Source organism: the organism of the source record quoted next, unplaced genomic scaffold (genome assembly GCF_019419815.1).
Source record: "Pyrus x bretschneideri cultivar Hongxiangsu unplaced genomic scaffold, Pyrus_bretschneideri_v1 Contig42, whole genome shotgun sequence".
Taxonomy (NCBI): domain Eukaryota; kingdom Viridiplantae; phylum Streptophyta; class Magnoliopsida; order Rosales; family Rosaceae; genus Pyrus; species Pyrus x bretschneideri.
Genome location: NW_025999746.1, coordinates 1550823 through 1566651, shown reverse-complemented (window position 1 = coordinate 1566651; position 15829 = coordinate 1550823). Strand labels below are relative to the sequence as shown.

General features: G+C 36.0%; 1 protein-coding gene across 1 annotated transcript; it reads right to left on the bottom strand.

Moving 5' to 3' along the window:
• Positions 1–1470: 1470 nt before the first annotated feature.
• LOC103933917 lies at positions 1471–4345 on the bottom strand. The gene is made up of 8 exons (XM_048566680.1): positions 4168–4345; positions 2971–3130; positions 2779–2884; positions 2611–2693; positions 2335–2398; positions 2120–2237; positions 1864–2018; positions 1471–1723 (listed from the first exon to the last, which is right to left on the bottom strand). Exons 2-8 carry the CDS (start codon positions 3093–3095, stop codon positions 1646–1648), a joined length of 729 nt encoding a protein of 242 aa, XP_048422637.1. The 5' UTR covers positions 3096–3130; positions 4168–4345; the 3' UTR covers positions 1471–1645.
• Positions 4346–15829: the final 11484 nt, after the last annotated feature.

Genomic DNA, 15829 nt, shown 5'->3' with positions numbered 1-15829 from the left:
CAATAGTCATGCAAAGCCTTTGACATAAATTCTTTGACATTATCCAGTTGAATCGACTTTATCGGATAATTAGGGTGGTGAGCCATCAGCTTAACAATCTATGCCATGATCTTCGTAGAGGTAGCTTGCCTGTGGACAATAAGTAAACATGTGACCAATGTGTCGATGTAGTAATTGAATTGGTCCTACAGATATCTCCTTGAATCCTTTGGACGAAAGCAAAAAGGTCGGCATCAATACTTGTTGGAGATGGTCTTGGGATTAATTGTCCCAAGGAGTAAGCTTGACATGGCACGTTTAAATGTACAATCTTATTTTTAGTAAGAGGATGCCTTTTTGTACCTTTAAGGATTCGGTGCATCATATCCTGACCCGGATGTCCTAGATGATCGTGTCAAAGCTTAAGAACTTACAGGTTTTCCACCTTAGGGTTGGCCACATAGTGGACCTTAGCGATTCTGATGGCTATTAGGTACAACCCATTTAGAAGTCGCTCTATCTTTTTTATACGCTTAGTGCCATTATAGGAAGTAATATAAAGATATTCCACTCCTCTTTCTTCGGTGGTTTTGTCTTAATAGCCATTTTCTTTAATATCTTTAAAGTTGAAAAGCATTCTACTAGAAATGTGGAGAATATAATGCTTCATTTATGGTAAACACCATACCATGGGCATGAGAGAGTTGTCAGAGACGAGATTTTATGTATGAAGTTGGTGAAGTACTTGCATTCACGCAAGATGGTATGCGTTGTAGCACTATCAACCAGCTAACTAACTTCCCCACTAGACATACGATTGCAAAGACACCGTTCTTGACTCAATCTTCCCTCCAGAGAGACAATTTGTCTTGATAACGTGTTGAAGGAAAATTTGTATGGTGAGGGTAAAGAGGGGACAACAAGAGGGAGAAACAGAACTCGGGGTTGTGAATCACACTCTTCCTCATAGCCCTGTACCTTTATTTATATTAATTAGGTTGGCTTTAGTTGCCTCACAAAGAATACAGGTCATAAAGGACCAGATATCCCAAATTCTATTTTTAAATTTACACAATCCCATTTCTAAACAATATTAACTACACCGTATTAGAGTTTGCTCCATAGATATAGCTTTTATTCAATTAGGGTGAATACCTGGTGCTTCTTACTGTCAAATTAAAGGCGACTTAGAATCCGCACGAATATAGGATTCCATGTGCCCACCTTTTAACATTGTTGAACTATTATAGTTAAAATGAAAAATTTTCTCAATTTTTTTTAGTATATAACTTTTCGTATTTCGTTTTACGTGTCAATCAATCCGTGGATTTGACACCGAACAATATACATATAAACATGGATAAACCCCAACAAAACCCATTGCCACCCATTTATGGAGGAAAGAGACAATGATATGCATTCAAACAAAGTAAATGAAAAGGCAACACGTAATGGTAATCACCTGAGGAAGAAGAATACGGGCATCCAATATCAGTAATAACATTGCTGCTTCAATTAGATTCTGTTATTAATTCTTATATAGTAAGTACGTCAGAAAATATGAACCAATTTTATAACATCAGAGTCAGATGAACTAATGTAAGTATGGGTTTTACATTTCTACCTATCTACAACTTGCTGCTCCTAAACTGTCTAATTTTGCATCTCACGAGTCCTTTGGATCTGTGGCATCTGAACCCTCCAATTCGCAGTCCGTTCGTAACGCTGACAACCACGAGTCCACCTGAGAAAACGCGAGAACTTAATCGTATAATTGATAATACGGACAATTTGGCAGTAGGAAAAAAGAACGCAAGAAATCAACATAGCATGAAGGCATAGCTTTAAGAACACTACACCAAAACAAAGAAAAAACTGGCGTACCTGCACCTTAGAAGCGCTTGAGCACTCGAATCGCAGTCCTTGACTAGTTAAGATACAAAATGCATGTCGAGTTCCTTCATCGTCTCGTGTAAAGCTGGGCAAGGGGCTTACTTCAACAATATCAGCTAATAGGGTGGAGTCTTGAGGACTCAAATCTGGAAGAAGAAGGAGCTCATCAGCGGTCAGAATATGTTCAAGTCCGCATGGGAAGAATGACGCTAGGACATCAGGGGACTATGATTCATTGAATATTTACCCGTGGAAAACAAGTAGAAGAAAATGCACGGCCCTTGCAAGACAACAAAGCGAGGAAGCCAGTCATCAACGTCAGTATCATCAAGAGGGGGAGGTTCTCCTGGTAGTGGTTTCCACCTCTATCAAATCGAAAAGAGACAATATAAGCAAACCATAATTGGCATTATGCACTAAGTACATGCTCAAAGTAAAAATTGACTAGGGGGTGGTCATTACAGTTCGGATGTACAAATAGCCAGAGAGACGAGCAGATCGCAAAATTTCATCAACGTGTTCCAATCTGCATAAAACATAAGCAGTTCATGATTGATATGACGAGGACATAATTTCAGTTCAAGGCCTATCCTAAAAGGGAAACAAATTCTGGTCCACTAACACAAAGTGATATAAGACCTCAGCTAAAAACTGAAAATGTTCAAAAGCATTATAAGTATCATGTAGTGTGCAAAGATGCAAATCACATGTAATGGTAAAAGTATCAAATTCCCTTACTGAGCTTTCAAGTGCGCTTCCTTCTCTTCTAAATCAGCAAGATCCGTTCGAAGTGATTCTAGTTCTACAGCAGTTAGCTCAACCTGACAGTTAAAACAATTCTAGCTGTTAGGGACATGGAATTTTCAGAGGACTCAATCGAGGAACTGAAAGAGTTACTGAATCAACCTTTTCTTCCCCATCTGTGCTAGACCCCCATGGCAGTCCCCGCAGACTAAAGAATTTCAACATGTATGCTTCACTTCTTAATTTTCTCCTACTCCACGAACGGGACCTATGCTACACCAATTTGAATGACCTTATTCTTAAATTTTTTTTTTTTTTCTTGTTCTTTTATTTTCTCCAAAGAAAAAGACATACCTCAGATAGTTATCAGTTCTTGGTCGCAAGATAAAAGAAGCTACGTCTTGAAAAGAGTCTATATTGGGTTCGGATGCTTTAAAATGATCTGGGACGATCTTTAATTTTCCAAGTCCATCATCCATGAAGCTTACGTACACTTCTAGAAGTGAGTGCAGACCTGTGTTCATACCATGTTAATGAGAACCGATAATCAACACGTATAGAATGACAAACTGTAAATTATTATACAATAAATTATTCATCCAACCACAGCATCATATATGTATATATATAGATTCTATGAAGATCAATGGCAGAGAAATATGGTTGTGGATCTCATGTAATTAACTATGCTGTGAAATGGGAATCCTAGTTTTCGATCCTATAGTCTAGAAATAAGTTATCTTGCCAAAACCTTGAGATATCATCAAAGAATTTTCATGTGAGGAATACCTTTTTTCTGCAACAAATACAACTTAGACCAAAAGAACAAAGCCTCGTACTAACTACTTTGATTCACCACAGAAATCCTTATTTCGCCTTCTGACCGGCGTCATCTTTACCAACAGCTATCCTTTTTAACTATTTCTCCTTTTCAATGTCTTAACCTTGAACTTCTAATAACCACCAAAACATCTGCTCTGATCACTCACACTATATCACATGAGATCCATAGCTATATGTTGCTCTGCAAGTCTGCATCCCCATGTTTTTTTTCAGACATTTAATGCAGAAAAACAAAAAGCATATTAATTAACACTTGAAAAATTGAAATACACCGAAAGCAGGTCTTAACAACTTGGATTTAATCACGCGAACTCAATTCAACACAAATTAATTAAAAAACGCATAATTCTCCACTGAATGATTTATGAAACTACCAAAAGCTGAGATATTAAAACATGGGGAAAGAAGTAAAAGCAAGAAAAATACATGATTTGAAGAGCAAAAAAAAACACAGCAAGAATCTGATAAACCAAATCTAATCAAAAGAATCATCATGTTTCAAATAAATCTAATCAAATCAAACAACATAACAATTCCACCAAAAAGAGCAAGATTAAAACTTACATGAATTTGATCGACTGAGTATACAGCATACATACCAAGCAAATTGCAGCATAAAAACAAAGAAATACTTTGGACACAGATAATTGTATTTATTTTATGTAGAAACTAAAAGCTATGGGCACAGAGAGGGAATCGTAGCCGTACAAGGAGAGTTTAACAGGAAGACAAGGAAGCTGATGGGAGGTCGGAGGGTCCTTGACCCCTCGTGTTCATGGGAAAACGTTTGATCCCATTCGGTGTTGACTATTTGGTAACATAAGTAGTTCAGCTTTAGATGTGATATGACTGTTTTACCCCCGCCGGGACCATGTGATGTTCTACTTGGTTTGCAAATGGATAGATGAACACAACAACTTTAATGATGATTATATTCCAAACTTTGTAATTATCATGTCCGAAGTGCGATTACCCACCTAGCATTTGTTGGATATAATTTCTTTTATATTTTATTCCCTAATTGGCTGAGTCGTTGTTTTATAACCAAATCCCATGTCATTGTTTTTTTGTGTTTTGGGGAATCATCAATTTGAATAATTGATTATGTTGAATCGAGGTGAATATCTAACCATCATGAAATTTGTTTTGGACGTGTTTAATTATTCATAATCAAAATTAAAATAAGGAGTTAAGTTTTGATCACAGATTACTCGTGCGTTTATAAACACAAGTGGTTGAGAGTGAAAAAACGAGTGTGACTTAGTACAACATATAAATTAAGAGTGTTGTTATTCCCGCGTCAATATCATATCTTCCCACTCACTTTTTAATGAGAATTTTAATTACAAGTTTTTCCATTTGTAAAATGACTGATAAGGACCTTAAAAGCTATATAATAATAATATGTTGGATGCCAAAAGGTAACAAGAGCTTGAAACTTACATTGAGTTGTGATATGTATGGACAATATGTAAGCTGAATTTGCAAAAAAGACGAGGGATGAGGATAGGAGGAATTTTGGAACGAAAAAGGTGTGGATACCCTTTTCAATTAAGGGTAAGAAGCTAGCAAATGATGATGATTGAATATTAATGACAGTTATTGGAGTGCATAATAATGGCAATAGAGCATTTGAAATGTCATTCATTTGCTGATAGAGTATTGTCAGAGGAGATTTCGGTGTTGGGGAAATAATATTTTAATTTTTTTAGAAATAATAGTGGATGAGAAAATAGCATATTGAAGCTTATTTTAAGAATAATAGTAGGTTGAGAAATAACATTTTAATTTTTTATCTTTTCATGGTGAGTGAGAATATAATGTGGGTAGAGAAATATGACACTTAGGTGGCTCTAGCAGCTTTAAATTAAACCCTTAATTTTGGAGAAATTGGACTTTTGGTGGGAGATGTGTTCAGAATCTACTCCCTCAAATTCAATACATTATCATCCAATCACTAAACACAAAGAAAGAAATCATTTCAAAGGCAAGAAAATTCCTTGATTTATATGATGCCTCACAACCATCGAGATTGGACTCCACAACTACAACATCTACACCTTACATGACCTCTTTGCACTAGCTTGCACTAACTTCTTCCACAGTAATATAACAGAAAATTTATAATTTTATCTCGTTGGGATGACAGAAAATAACTTACGTGAAATTGATTTATCATCATCATGATGTCCCTGTCCAATAATTATAATGTACTGTAAATTTGTCTCTACAACGTGATGTCTCGGTAACAGTTTGGAACAGAATTCACATTCTTTCCACTAGAAAATGATGTCATCAATGTTAGAGTATATAGATAAGGCAGTTAGAATTGTAAGATTTGGATAAGTCAGTTAGGTGATATCCATCTATATAGCAACAGTTTGTAATCAGAAAATCAATCAAGAAAATACAAGTGAGAAATCATTCTCTTTCTCTCTCTAAGTTTCCTCTGTTTTCTCCTTCTTCTTCTACAATCTCTCTGTTCTCTTCTTCCTGCATAATGGTTAACATGGTATCAGAGCCATTAAAGCTTGATCAGCTTCTTCGATCCTTTTTTTTGCTTCCACTACACGAAATTCTTTCTTCTTCTGTAACCGTCTTCTTCGATTCTTTCTTTTGCTGCTGATCGAGGCGTGCGGGTAGCCCTTGATGGTTGACTTGTTCACTGCCAGCATTATCCGAGTTGGCTCGCTTGCCATCTTCGTTGTGGTAATTGAGTCGACTTGCTGGCAAATTCGAACTACACTCGCTCTCTCTTTTTCTCTCTCTGTGATAAAGTGGGTAGCTAAAGGAAGACTTGCTTTGTTTTGTGGGTTCGCAGTCGTAAGCCCAATTCTTTATTCTTCGCTTTGAAAGATTGTGCATGCCAGGTGTTTGAGCCTTTTCCTCAAAAAGATTTCTCTACAATTTTCCAACATGGTAACTGTGAATCAACTTCAAATCCTGCAGTCACCGATCATTACATTGATTTCATCCGTTTCCACGTCTGTTACTGTGAAACTGGATGAGACCAACTATCTACAATGGCATTTTTAGATGTAGTTGATGCTTGAAGTCCATGGACTTATGAGGTTCGTTGACGGATTAAATCTCTGTCTTGCTCAGTTTTCTTCTACTTCTTCAGGAGATTCAGAGGTAACATCTGGTACTTCATCTTCAAGAATTGAAAATGATGAGTACAAAGTCTGGAAAATGCATGATCATTCCTTAATGTTGTTAATTACTGACACACTTTCTTCATCTGCTATTTCCTATGTGATTGGTAGCAAGAGTTCGCAAGAGATGTGGGTTCGTCTTCAAAACCAGTTTTTCTTCCCAAGTACAAAAACTAGTATAATCAAATTACAGACTGATCTTTACAACATTAAGAAGGGATCAAATTCAATTTCCCAGTATCTTCAAAGAATTAAAGAAGCAAAGGATGGACTTTTTATTCTTGGTGTCACATTTGCTAATGAAGACTTTGTGATCATTGCGTTGAATGGACTCTCTCCAAAATACAACACATTTAAATGTGTACTCAGAGGGTGTGAGAGTATCATTTCACTCAAGGACTTTCGTTCATAATTGCTCACTAGGGAAGCCATTTTGGATTGTGCTCTTGTTGAATGTGAGAAAAAAGGTTCTTTCTTTCCTCTCATTAGCTCTTAATTTCATGCTGGCTTTAATGGTGGTTACCATGCTCAATCCAATTTTAGTTCATGCCAGTTAAGCTATGGTAATAATGTTGATAGTTACAATGGAATTCGTGGCTCACTTCCATCTTCATATCCTAGTTTTCTGCCACGTGCAATTACTACATGTCAAACTTGTTCATATAAGGATCATCTTGCTGCCCATTGTTCTGCTCAAACTACCAACTCATCTATTACACAAGATTTAAACTTGCTGGATTAGCTTTGAGTTTCTGATTCAATGGATTCAATTGAGACGGACTCTGTTATGGTCAATTCTTGATCTCATTACCTTGAATCTTCCCTGCCACTTAATTCCGCAACGGGAGCTTTTATCAGTGCTTCAAAGCAGAACGATCGTGATGAAATGTTTTTAGATTATGTAGGAAAACAAGTTTTGGAATGTATTGACAAGGAAAGTGCAAACTCTCAGTTGATTTCAGTGAATTTACAATCGTGTATTCAAGTGACATTTCCAGTTCTTAACTCTGACAACAAGGTGAAAATTGGTGTTCCTACTCAAACTGTTGTACATGAGTTCCGAAGATTTTATGTACTTCGGCTATGCAATGGTGGAAGTATATGTGATACACAGTTAGGCTACCATATGAGAATTTTTGACAAAGGTGGAGGCCCCATGTTTTTGTTCAGAAGCATTTATCTTGGATGTACTTTGAGAATGATTTCTTCCTTCTTAATTGCTGGGTTGCTGGGCTGGTTTTTACAGTTTGAGTTGGAATTTCTTATTGCTAGATTACTTGTGCATTTGGTTGGAAGAATTCAATTGATCTTTTATGATGTATCAAAATCTGTTCTCATGATGGTCATCTGTCAAGAAGCTTCTTGGTTTAGTTTGTCTCTTCTTCCTAGCAATTGCTGACATTTTGACCAAAGCCCTGAGTTCACCATTGTTCAACACTCACTGCAACAATCTCATGCTTGGACCACTATGAGCTTGCGAGGGGATGTTAGAGTATATAGATAAGGCAGTTAGGATTGTTGGACTTGTAAGATTCGGATAAGTCAGTTAGGTGATATCCATCTATATAGCAATAGTTTGTAACCAGAAAATTAATCAAGAAAATATAAGTGAGAAATCATTCTCTTTCTCTCTCTAAGTTTCCTATGTTTTCTCTTTCTTTTTCTATAATCTCTCTGCTCTCTTCTTCCTGCATAATGGTTAACAATCAGTCAGTTCATCAATCCAAATATCCCAAAATTACACTCATACAGAGCATCGTATGAATTTTTCCCCTCTTCTTTCAAAATTACCCAAAATTACATTCAAATCCAAACATGTAGATACATTAGCCTTCTAAACAAAGCTAACATCCTCCTCATTCGAAAAATAATTATAAATGCAGATTTAGGGAGTCTAGGAACCGTATCAGGATTTTGCCACCTTCCACAAGGCCACAACATGGATCTCAACCGTTAGAGGGTGCTAAAACACTATCTGTATCAAATTTGAATGTTCTTGATCCATATATGTATACCCTTCCACTCCAAAGGCTCCAACCAAATATGTATTAGATTCACCAAGCAATTTTGAAACCATATTTTTTGTTTGCAAAACAGTTGTACACCCTTTCATTGCTCAAATTTTTTTGAATTATTAATTGTCTATCAAACACAATGCTTTAAAAGGCTCACCTCAGGGCGCGCCTAGGTGCCTTGTGAAGCTGGACTTAAGGGTTGCCGTCTCTGTTTTGAGGGAGTGGGTGAAAGGCGGCAGAAGGCGTCGCCGGAGCCGCCTAGGTGTGCCTTAGGGGATTTTATTTTATTTTTACTCCCAAACCCAAAATTTGGGTAGGGTTTTAACTGCCTCATACATCTTCCTTGCACTATCATCTCCCTGCCTTTTTATTTTTTTTATTTTTTTATTTATATAATGGATGTGTGTGCTGTTTGCATGCATTGTTATATGTGTGCTCATTGTGTTTTTCATCATCTATTATATATATATATATATATGTGTGTGTATATGTATTTATAATATATGTGTGTGCTTAGGGTGATTATTGATTAAGAATCTTCTTCTTTTTTAATGTAATATATGTGTACGCTTAGTGTATATATTAAAAAATTTAGGTCTCGTGAGACTTTACCTCACACCTAAGTTGGGCTATCCCTTGGACGCCTCGCCCACAACTCACACTTTTAATACATTGATCAAACATGATTGCCTATTCTCCTAAAACTCAAAACTGTTCACTAGATTTTTCTATCATAGTCAATTTGAAATTATGCAGTGCTGATAGTCAATTCAGATTCTTCATTTACGGTTGCTCAGTATGCGTCTATGAGTGTGTTAAATTTTTCATCGACTAACATTGATGAATTTTGCTGCATATCCTTGAAATGTCTGCATACTTAACTGATAAATTGTTGAACTCCTTCATTTGTATTCCTTTATGAATGGTTCAATGGATACCACCTATTGGTTGATGAGATAATCTACCAAAAGAGTAGGGAGTTAAATGCAGAATAAAGAATTCTAATATTGAACACTTTAGTTCACTTTGTACAATTTTGACCATCTGTAAAAGATCTTCCAATACCAAGGTTCAATTTCCAGATGCATGCAGAGGTTCGCATTCCGAATTTCCTTTTTTCTATCTATTTTTAAAATGCATCTCATCGGTTCTGATTTTTATTGAAAGGTCGCGTTTATTTTTGAACAGCTTGGTATAGAAGGGTACAGATACATTAACAAGATAGAAGGCACCTCAACAACCCAAAGAAGATAAATGAACAACTCTTAATGTTGTGACCATCTTTTGTATGTAAATAGGATAATCTGTCCTATGTAAATATTATGTACATACACATCAAGTACTATCTTTTGCATGTAAATAGAACTATCTACCAATCTTTTGTTTGTTAATAGTATGCACGTACAAATCAAGTATCTTTTGAATGTAAATAGTACTAAATATACAATTTTCAATCTTGTAGCATCGCACCCACATCTCTTGCTTGTTATAAGCCTAAATACCTTTTCGCTCTCATCAGTTGATTGAAGCTGTAAAACAATGGCTTCTAGCATCGCTATTCCAAGCTTTCAAGGGCCTCATCTTAAATCCAATTTGAAGGAAAATTTGTGAAAAACATGTTCATTTAAGCAACATCAATAGCATGCAATTAACAATTAAAGGCGGAATCATGCTTGTATGCACTTAAAACAAAACATTTACCCATGAAATTCAAAGCCTAGTAGATAGGTGAACCAAGACTCAACTCAAAACAAAGTGAGTTGAGAAATCAATACCTTTGTAGATTCCTCTTTGCATAAGCAAAGGCTAATCACCCAAAGAGAGGGCCTTCATTCCTTGCATCTTGGATCCATGGATTTGGATGGATGAAAAGGTTTCTCCAAGTTCCCAAAATTGAGAACCTCTAAGTCTCCACACCAAGGTATATTGTAGAAGAAATGAGTGACCTAGAGGAAGTAAGATTGCTAGCTATTCCCCTCTAGATTGGCCGAAATTTTAGAGAGAAATGAGAGCTTGTATTCTCATCATTTCCCCCAAAAATAACCCTTAGTAAATTTTAGGCTATAAAGTCCTTTATATAGTCCCTTCAAATAAGTGACCTAATGGACCAAAAGCCCTATTCTTTTACACATGGCTAGCCCATAGGTTTATTGGGCTTTCAAGCCCTTTGTTTTATTCAAGTTGTCATACAACTTGAGTTAATGGGCTTGACATTCAAATCCCATTGGACCTTGCGGCCCAAAACTAACCCGAGATCTTTTAACGAACTTATTCGTTTGATTAATAATCATATTAATTAATCCTTGCCATAAATAATTAAACCATTTAATTATTATTACTCATCTCCGTTGAATCTTCAATCTCTACCTTACACGGTGTACGATCCATTAGGTTCCTTTTAGCGAGGCAGTGGGCGATTCAAACTCTTTCAAATCGATTGTGAATTGAAACTTACTTTCAATTCTCCCGTTAGTGATAATACACTTTTAGGGCTTCCACAAACCATGAGTGACACCTAGCAGCATATCATGGTTACCCAAGCTAATCAGAAGAGGTGGAGAACCTATTCAGTTTAGGATTACAAATGCAATACGGTCTTTCTCTAATACAATACTCTTGACCACATTGTTTGGTTTGATAGTTTATTCATGTCTACTATCCAATGTGAATCTTGTACTTATATGATTACCTTGAATGTGATCTGGAACGCATTCCAACATCTCATTCATACTCTGACCAGAGATTCTAAATCATATCATAGAGTATTCTCCCTCAAACAGTTTGAAGGTTAGAGATCCCTTGTTGCGCATTCACTTGCCTCCATGGCTAAGTGGCTTAACCCCAACGATGCCGTGGACACCCTGATAGAGTGACTTTGACATAATCAAAGATTAAGGACCTAACCACAAGACAACTGTGATGCCTCAGGTCAAAAGACTAATTTGCATTATCCCAACTATGAGTTCTCATGTGACATGAATATGAGAACTCTTCGTTGATCGTGTTCAGTGAACTCATTCTCTATTGAGCACCTACGTACTTGTCTTGATGTCACACACACCAATGACTCGAGACTAGTCACTCTCCCTGAGAGAAGACATAGCACGTACTGATCTTAACGGACTGTCAATGCCCAATTGACAATCCTATGATCAGGAACGTTTAGGATGTGTCAACGAAAGAATGGTCTCATGAATCTAACTTCTTTAGATCGCATTCTTCCAATCACATATTCCTTGGACTTATCGTTTAAGCATATAACATTTATATTAGACGGCTCAAACAATAATCTTTGCCCTTTATATTTAAACTACATTAGTTTGAAATGAACTACATTAGTTTGAAATGTCCGTAAAGTATCATCATATGATTGGTTTTAGGGCACATTTCCAACACAATTTTCTTGGGAGAAGTGATCTCTCGAATCGAGCTCCTAGATGCCATCAACTCACTCCCTAAGACCCTCTGCCAAATTTAACTTATCTGAAATCTTGCTAGGCAGAGGGCTCTGCAATGGCGGAACAGGTTTACTACAAGAGCTTAAAAGAGATGTCGAAGAAGAAGAAGCATCAGCATGGGTTGCCGCCGAAACAGAGGAAGAAAAACCAGAAAGTTCTGCAAGAACTGCAATCGAAAGTGTTCAAGAAGATGGTTTGGATTAGGGCTGGGTTCGGTTGGCAAACCGTGCCAAATTGCTTGTGCCACCTGCCAGCCATACATACATAATTACTGAAAATCATTTACCGCTAGCCAACCGTCTTCTTGTGGTTGCCAAAAATCGGTTCAGCCAAAATTATTGGTTGGTTCGGTTGGTAAATGGCATAACTAATGGTTGCAAATAAGCTACAAAAACGATAGCTCAAGACCATGCACCGACCCAAAAACAACAAACCAGAAAAGAGAAAAAGAAGTTGCTTCTGCTATTTTTCAATTGATGATAAGCCAATATAATCATGACCTAAAAAATTAAAATGGAAATCAGATCAAAACTTAATAAGCCAACAACAATTGTCAGCAAACATAATCCAAATAGTTATAATTCACATACTCAAAAGTCTAACTAATATAATTGTCTAAATTCATTTGTAGCAACTAATGCATAAACAAAAAACTCAAAACTCAAACGTATGGTTCTAGTTATAAGAACTCCTTACAACCAGGGAGGTGTGCGTTCAAGAAAAGAAGAAAACTGAGAGATCAAGGCTGCTCGAAGTCGTGCAAGAGTTAGGAAAAGAAAAAATGAACAACCTTTATTTTTAAAACCCTAAAACTGAGGAGTCAAGCATGTAAAAAATACCTAAAATATCTAAATAGAAAATATCTTTATATATATATATATATTGGTTGGTATGGCATATCGCCGATATACAAAATCCAATACTAAAGCCATGCCATTAATTGTCGGTTTGGTATAATGCCAACCGATTATGAAAAAATGCCAAAAACATACCATACCTTTATGAATTGATCAGTATGGTTCGGTTGGTAAATCGGTTTATGGCAAAATTTCCCACCCCTAGTTTGGATAAAGAATTGATGGGACTTACTGGTGGATTGCCTGCTGGTCAATAAATGTGGCACCCAAAACAAGATGCATTGCGCGCATGCTAAACAATGTGAACTTAGGTGCACAGAAGATGAGGTAGGCTTCGCTCACAGAAAACAAGATGGTCTTTTGCCATGCTAAACAAGGCTGTCTCAGGGCATGAAAAATGTAGCTCACAAAACAAGGCACACTTTGCATGAGCAAATCGAGGTGGGCTCCACTCATAGAAAACGAGATGGGCTTCTAGGCAATCAAAACAAATTGGGCTCAGCACACAAAAAATTTTGTTTGTATGATGAGGCGGGCTTAGCTCACGAAAAATGAGACGACTTTTGGTACGCAAAATCAAGCGAGCTCATCACACGAAAAGAATTGGCATGCAAAATGATGTAGGCCTAGGTGCACAGGTCAACCATTGTCGCTTGCATGAAACATTAGTGTCGAGGTGGAGCATATATAAGCCGCTATCAATATGGGGTAGAGTTTAGTTTTAATCTCATGGGTCAACCATTGTTGCCTGTACAAACCAATTGCATCGGGGGTAGGGTAGTTAGTAGGGTTAGTTTTAATCCCACGTGTTAGCTATGGTTTGCCGTACAAATCATAAGTGGCAAGGGTAGGGCATTTATATGGGGTAGTTTAATTTTAATCGTACAGGTCGATCGTTGTTGCTTGCACAAAGCATTGGTGCCCGGGGGTGGGCAGTTATAGGTCATTATCAATAGGTTGTAGGGATTAGTTTTAATCCTAGAGGTCAACCATGGTTAGCCTGACGAAGCATTATTATTAGGGGTGAGACATTTGTAAGCCGTTACCAACCGTGATAGAATTCACACTAAAGTCGTAACTTTTAACATAGAACCCCTATTTAAAAAAAAAAAAAAAAACATTTCTCCGCTATGCTGCAGCGATGGAAAAAATTCAAGTGCGCCAGGTGCTGAAACGCGCCGAACTCACAGTGTTATTATTCACACGCCCTTAAACACTTGAACTTAGGGTGTTACTATTCACCCATTACTATTCATAGGCCCCTAAACTCTAAACCTCATGGGCCTCCATTGCTTCTACTTCACCTTGGACCTTCCTGCGGGCACGAGTTTGGGCTTGGGCATGAGTTTGAGCTACGTCTCATTGCACCTAAACCATTAATTGATTTATTTTATGTTTTATTTATTAATTTGTTTTGTTAAATTTTCATTTTTCCCATACCACACCACCAAACTATCATTTTAATGTTATATAAAATTTATATTCAGTGAAAATTTTCTTATAATTCATTTCAAAAATTAAAAAACAAGGATATAAATCTAAACCTAAATCTAAAGGTATTTGAATCAAAATAAAGTAATGTAGGAAGAAAAAAAAATCAATGGAAAAAGAAAAAAAAAAAAGAGAGAAAAAAGAAAAGAAAAGGATGCAATTGGTAGCTAGCATGGTAGCGGCTTCATTCAGGCGAAGTCGCTAGCTTCATATAGATCACTCCTTCTCAATTTTTTTTTAAATTTTTTAAATTTTTAAATTTTTAAATTTTTGTTAATTTTTTTTCTCTTAACATAACAACAAACTATCATATCCATGTTCTTCATAATATATTTTTTTTGTGCAAAATCTATTATAATTCATATTTAAACACTTGAAATCAACGATTTAAAACCTACATTTATAAATATTTTTCTATTTTTCAACTTTAAAAATCAATAAAAAATAGTTTCGGAACTTAAAATACGGTAGGATCACGTCCAAAGTTCTTGCAATATTTTCCATAAATCCGACGCAAATATTTCTTAAAGCTAAAAATCTCAATTTTTTTACAAAAACTGTGAGTTATAACCCATAGTTTTTCAATCGATTTTGAGAATTTTTACAACATTCGTTATAAACCAAAGTTAGGGTCATTTTATTCGTGCCACATCTTTTCTAAAATTAATTTAGGACATTCTCAAGATTTTGGTTACCTACCAATCTCTTTTGGGGCCCCGCTATTAGCCTTCATTATTTTTTCTATCTTCAACTTTAAAAATCAATGAAAAATAGTTCCGGGACCAAATAAAAGATAAAATCACATCTGAAGGTCTTGCAACATTTTTTTCAATGCCCACGCAAAAATATTCCTAAAACTAAAAGTTTCAATTTTTTTACAAAAACTGTGAGTTAGAACCCACGTTTTTCAATCGATTTTAAGAACTTTTACAAGATTCATTATAAGCCAAAATTTGAGTCATTCTAATTGCACCACATGTTTTCTAAAATTAATTTAGGACATTCCAAAGACTTTGGACGCCTACAAATCTCTTTGGGGGCCTTTCTATTAGTTTATATATATATTTTTTCAACTTTAAAAATTAATAAAAAAAAAGTTTCGAGACCTAATAAACGGTAATATCACATCAAAAGATCTTGCAACATTTTCGTTAACTCATATGCAAAATATTTCCTACAACTAAAAATTTCATTTTTTTTTTTTGCACAACAACTGTGAGCTATATAACCCACGTTTTCCAATGAATTTTGAGGATTTTTACAAGATTCAATATAACCCAAAATTTAAGTCATTCTAGTCGCACCACACGTTTAATAAAACTAATTTAGGATATTCCTAAAATTTTCCACACCTACAAATCTCTTTTTGGGGCCCCACTTCTAGTTTTTATTTT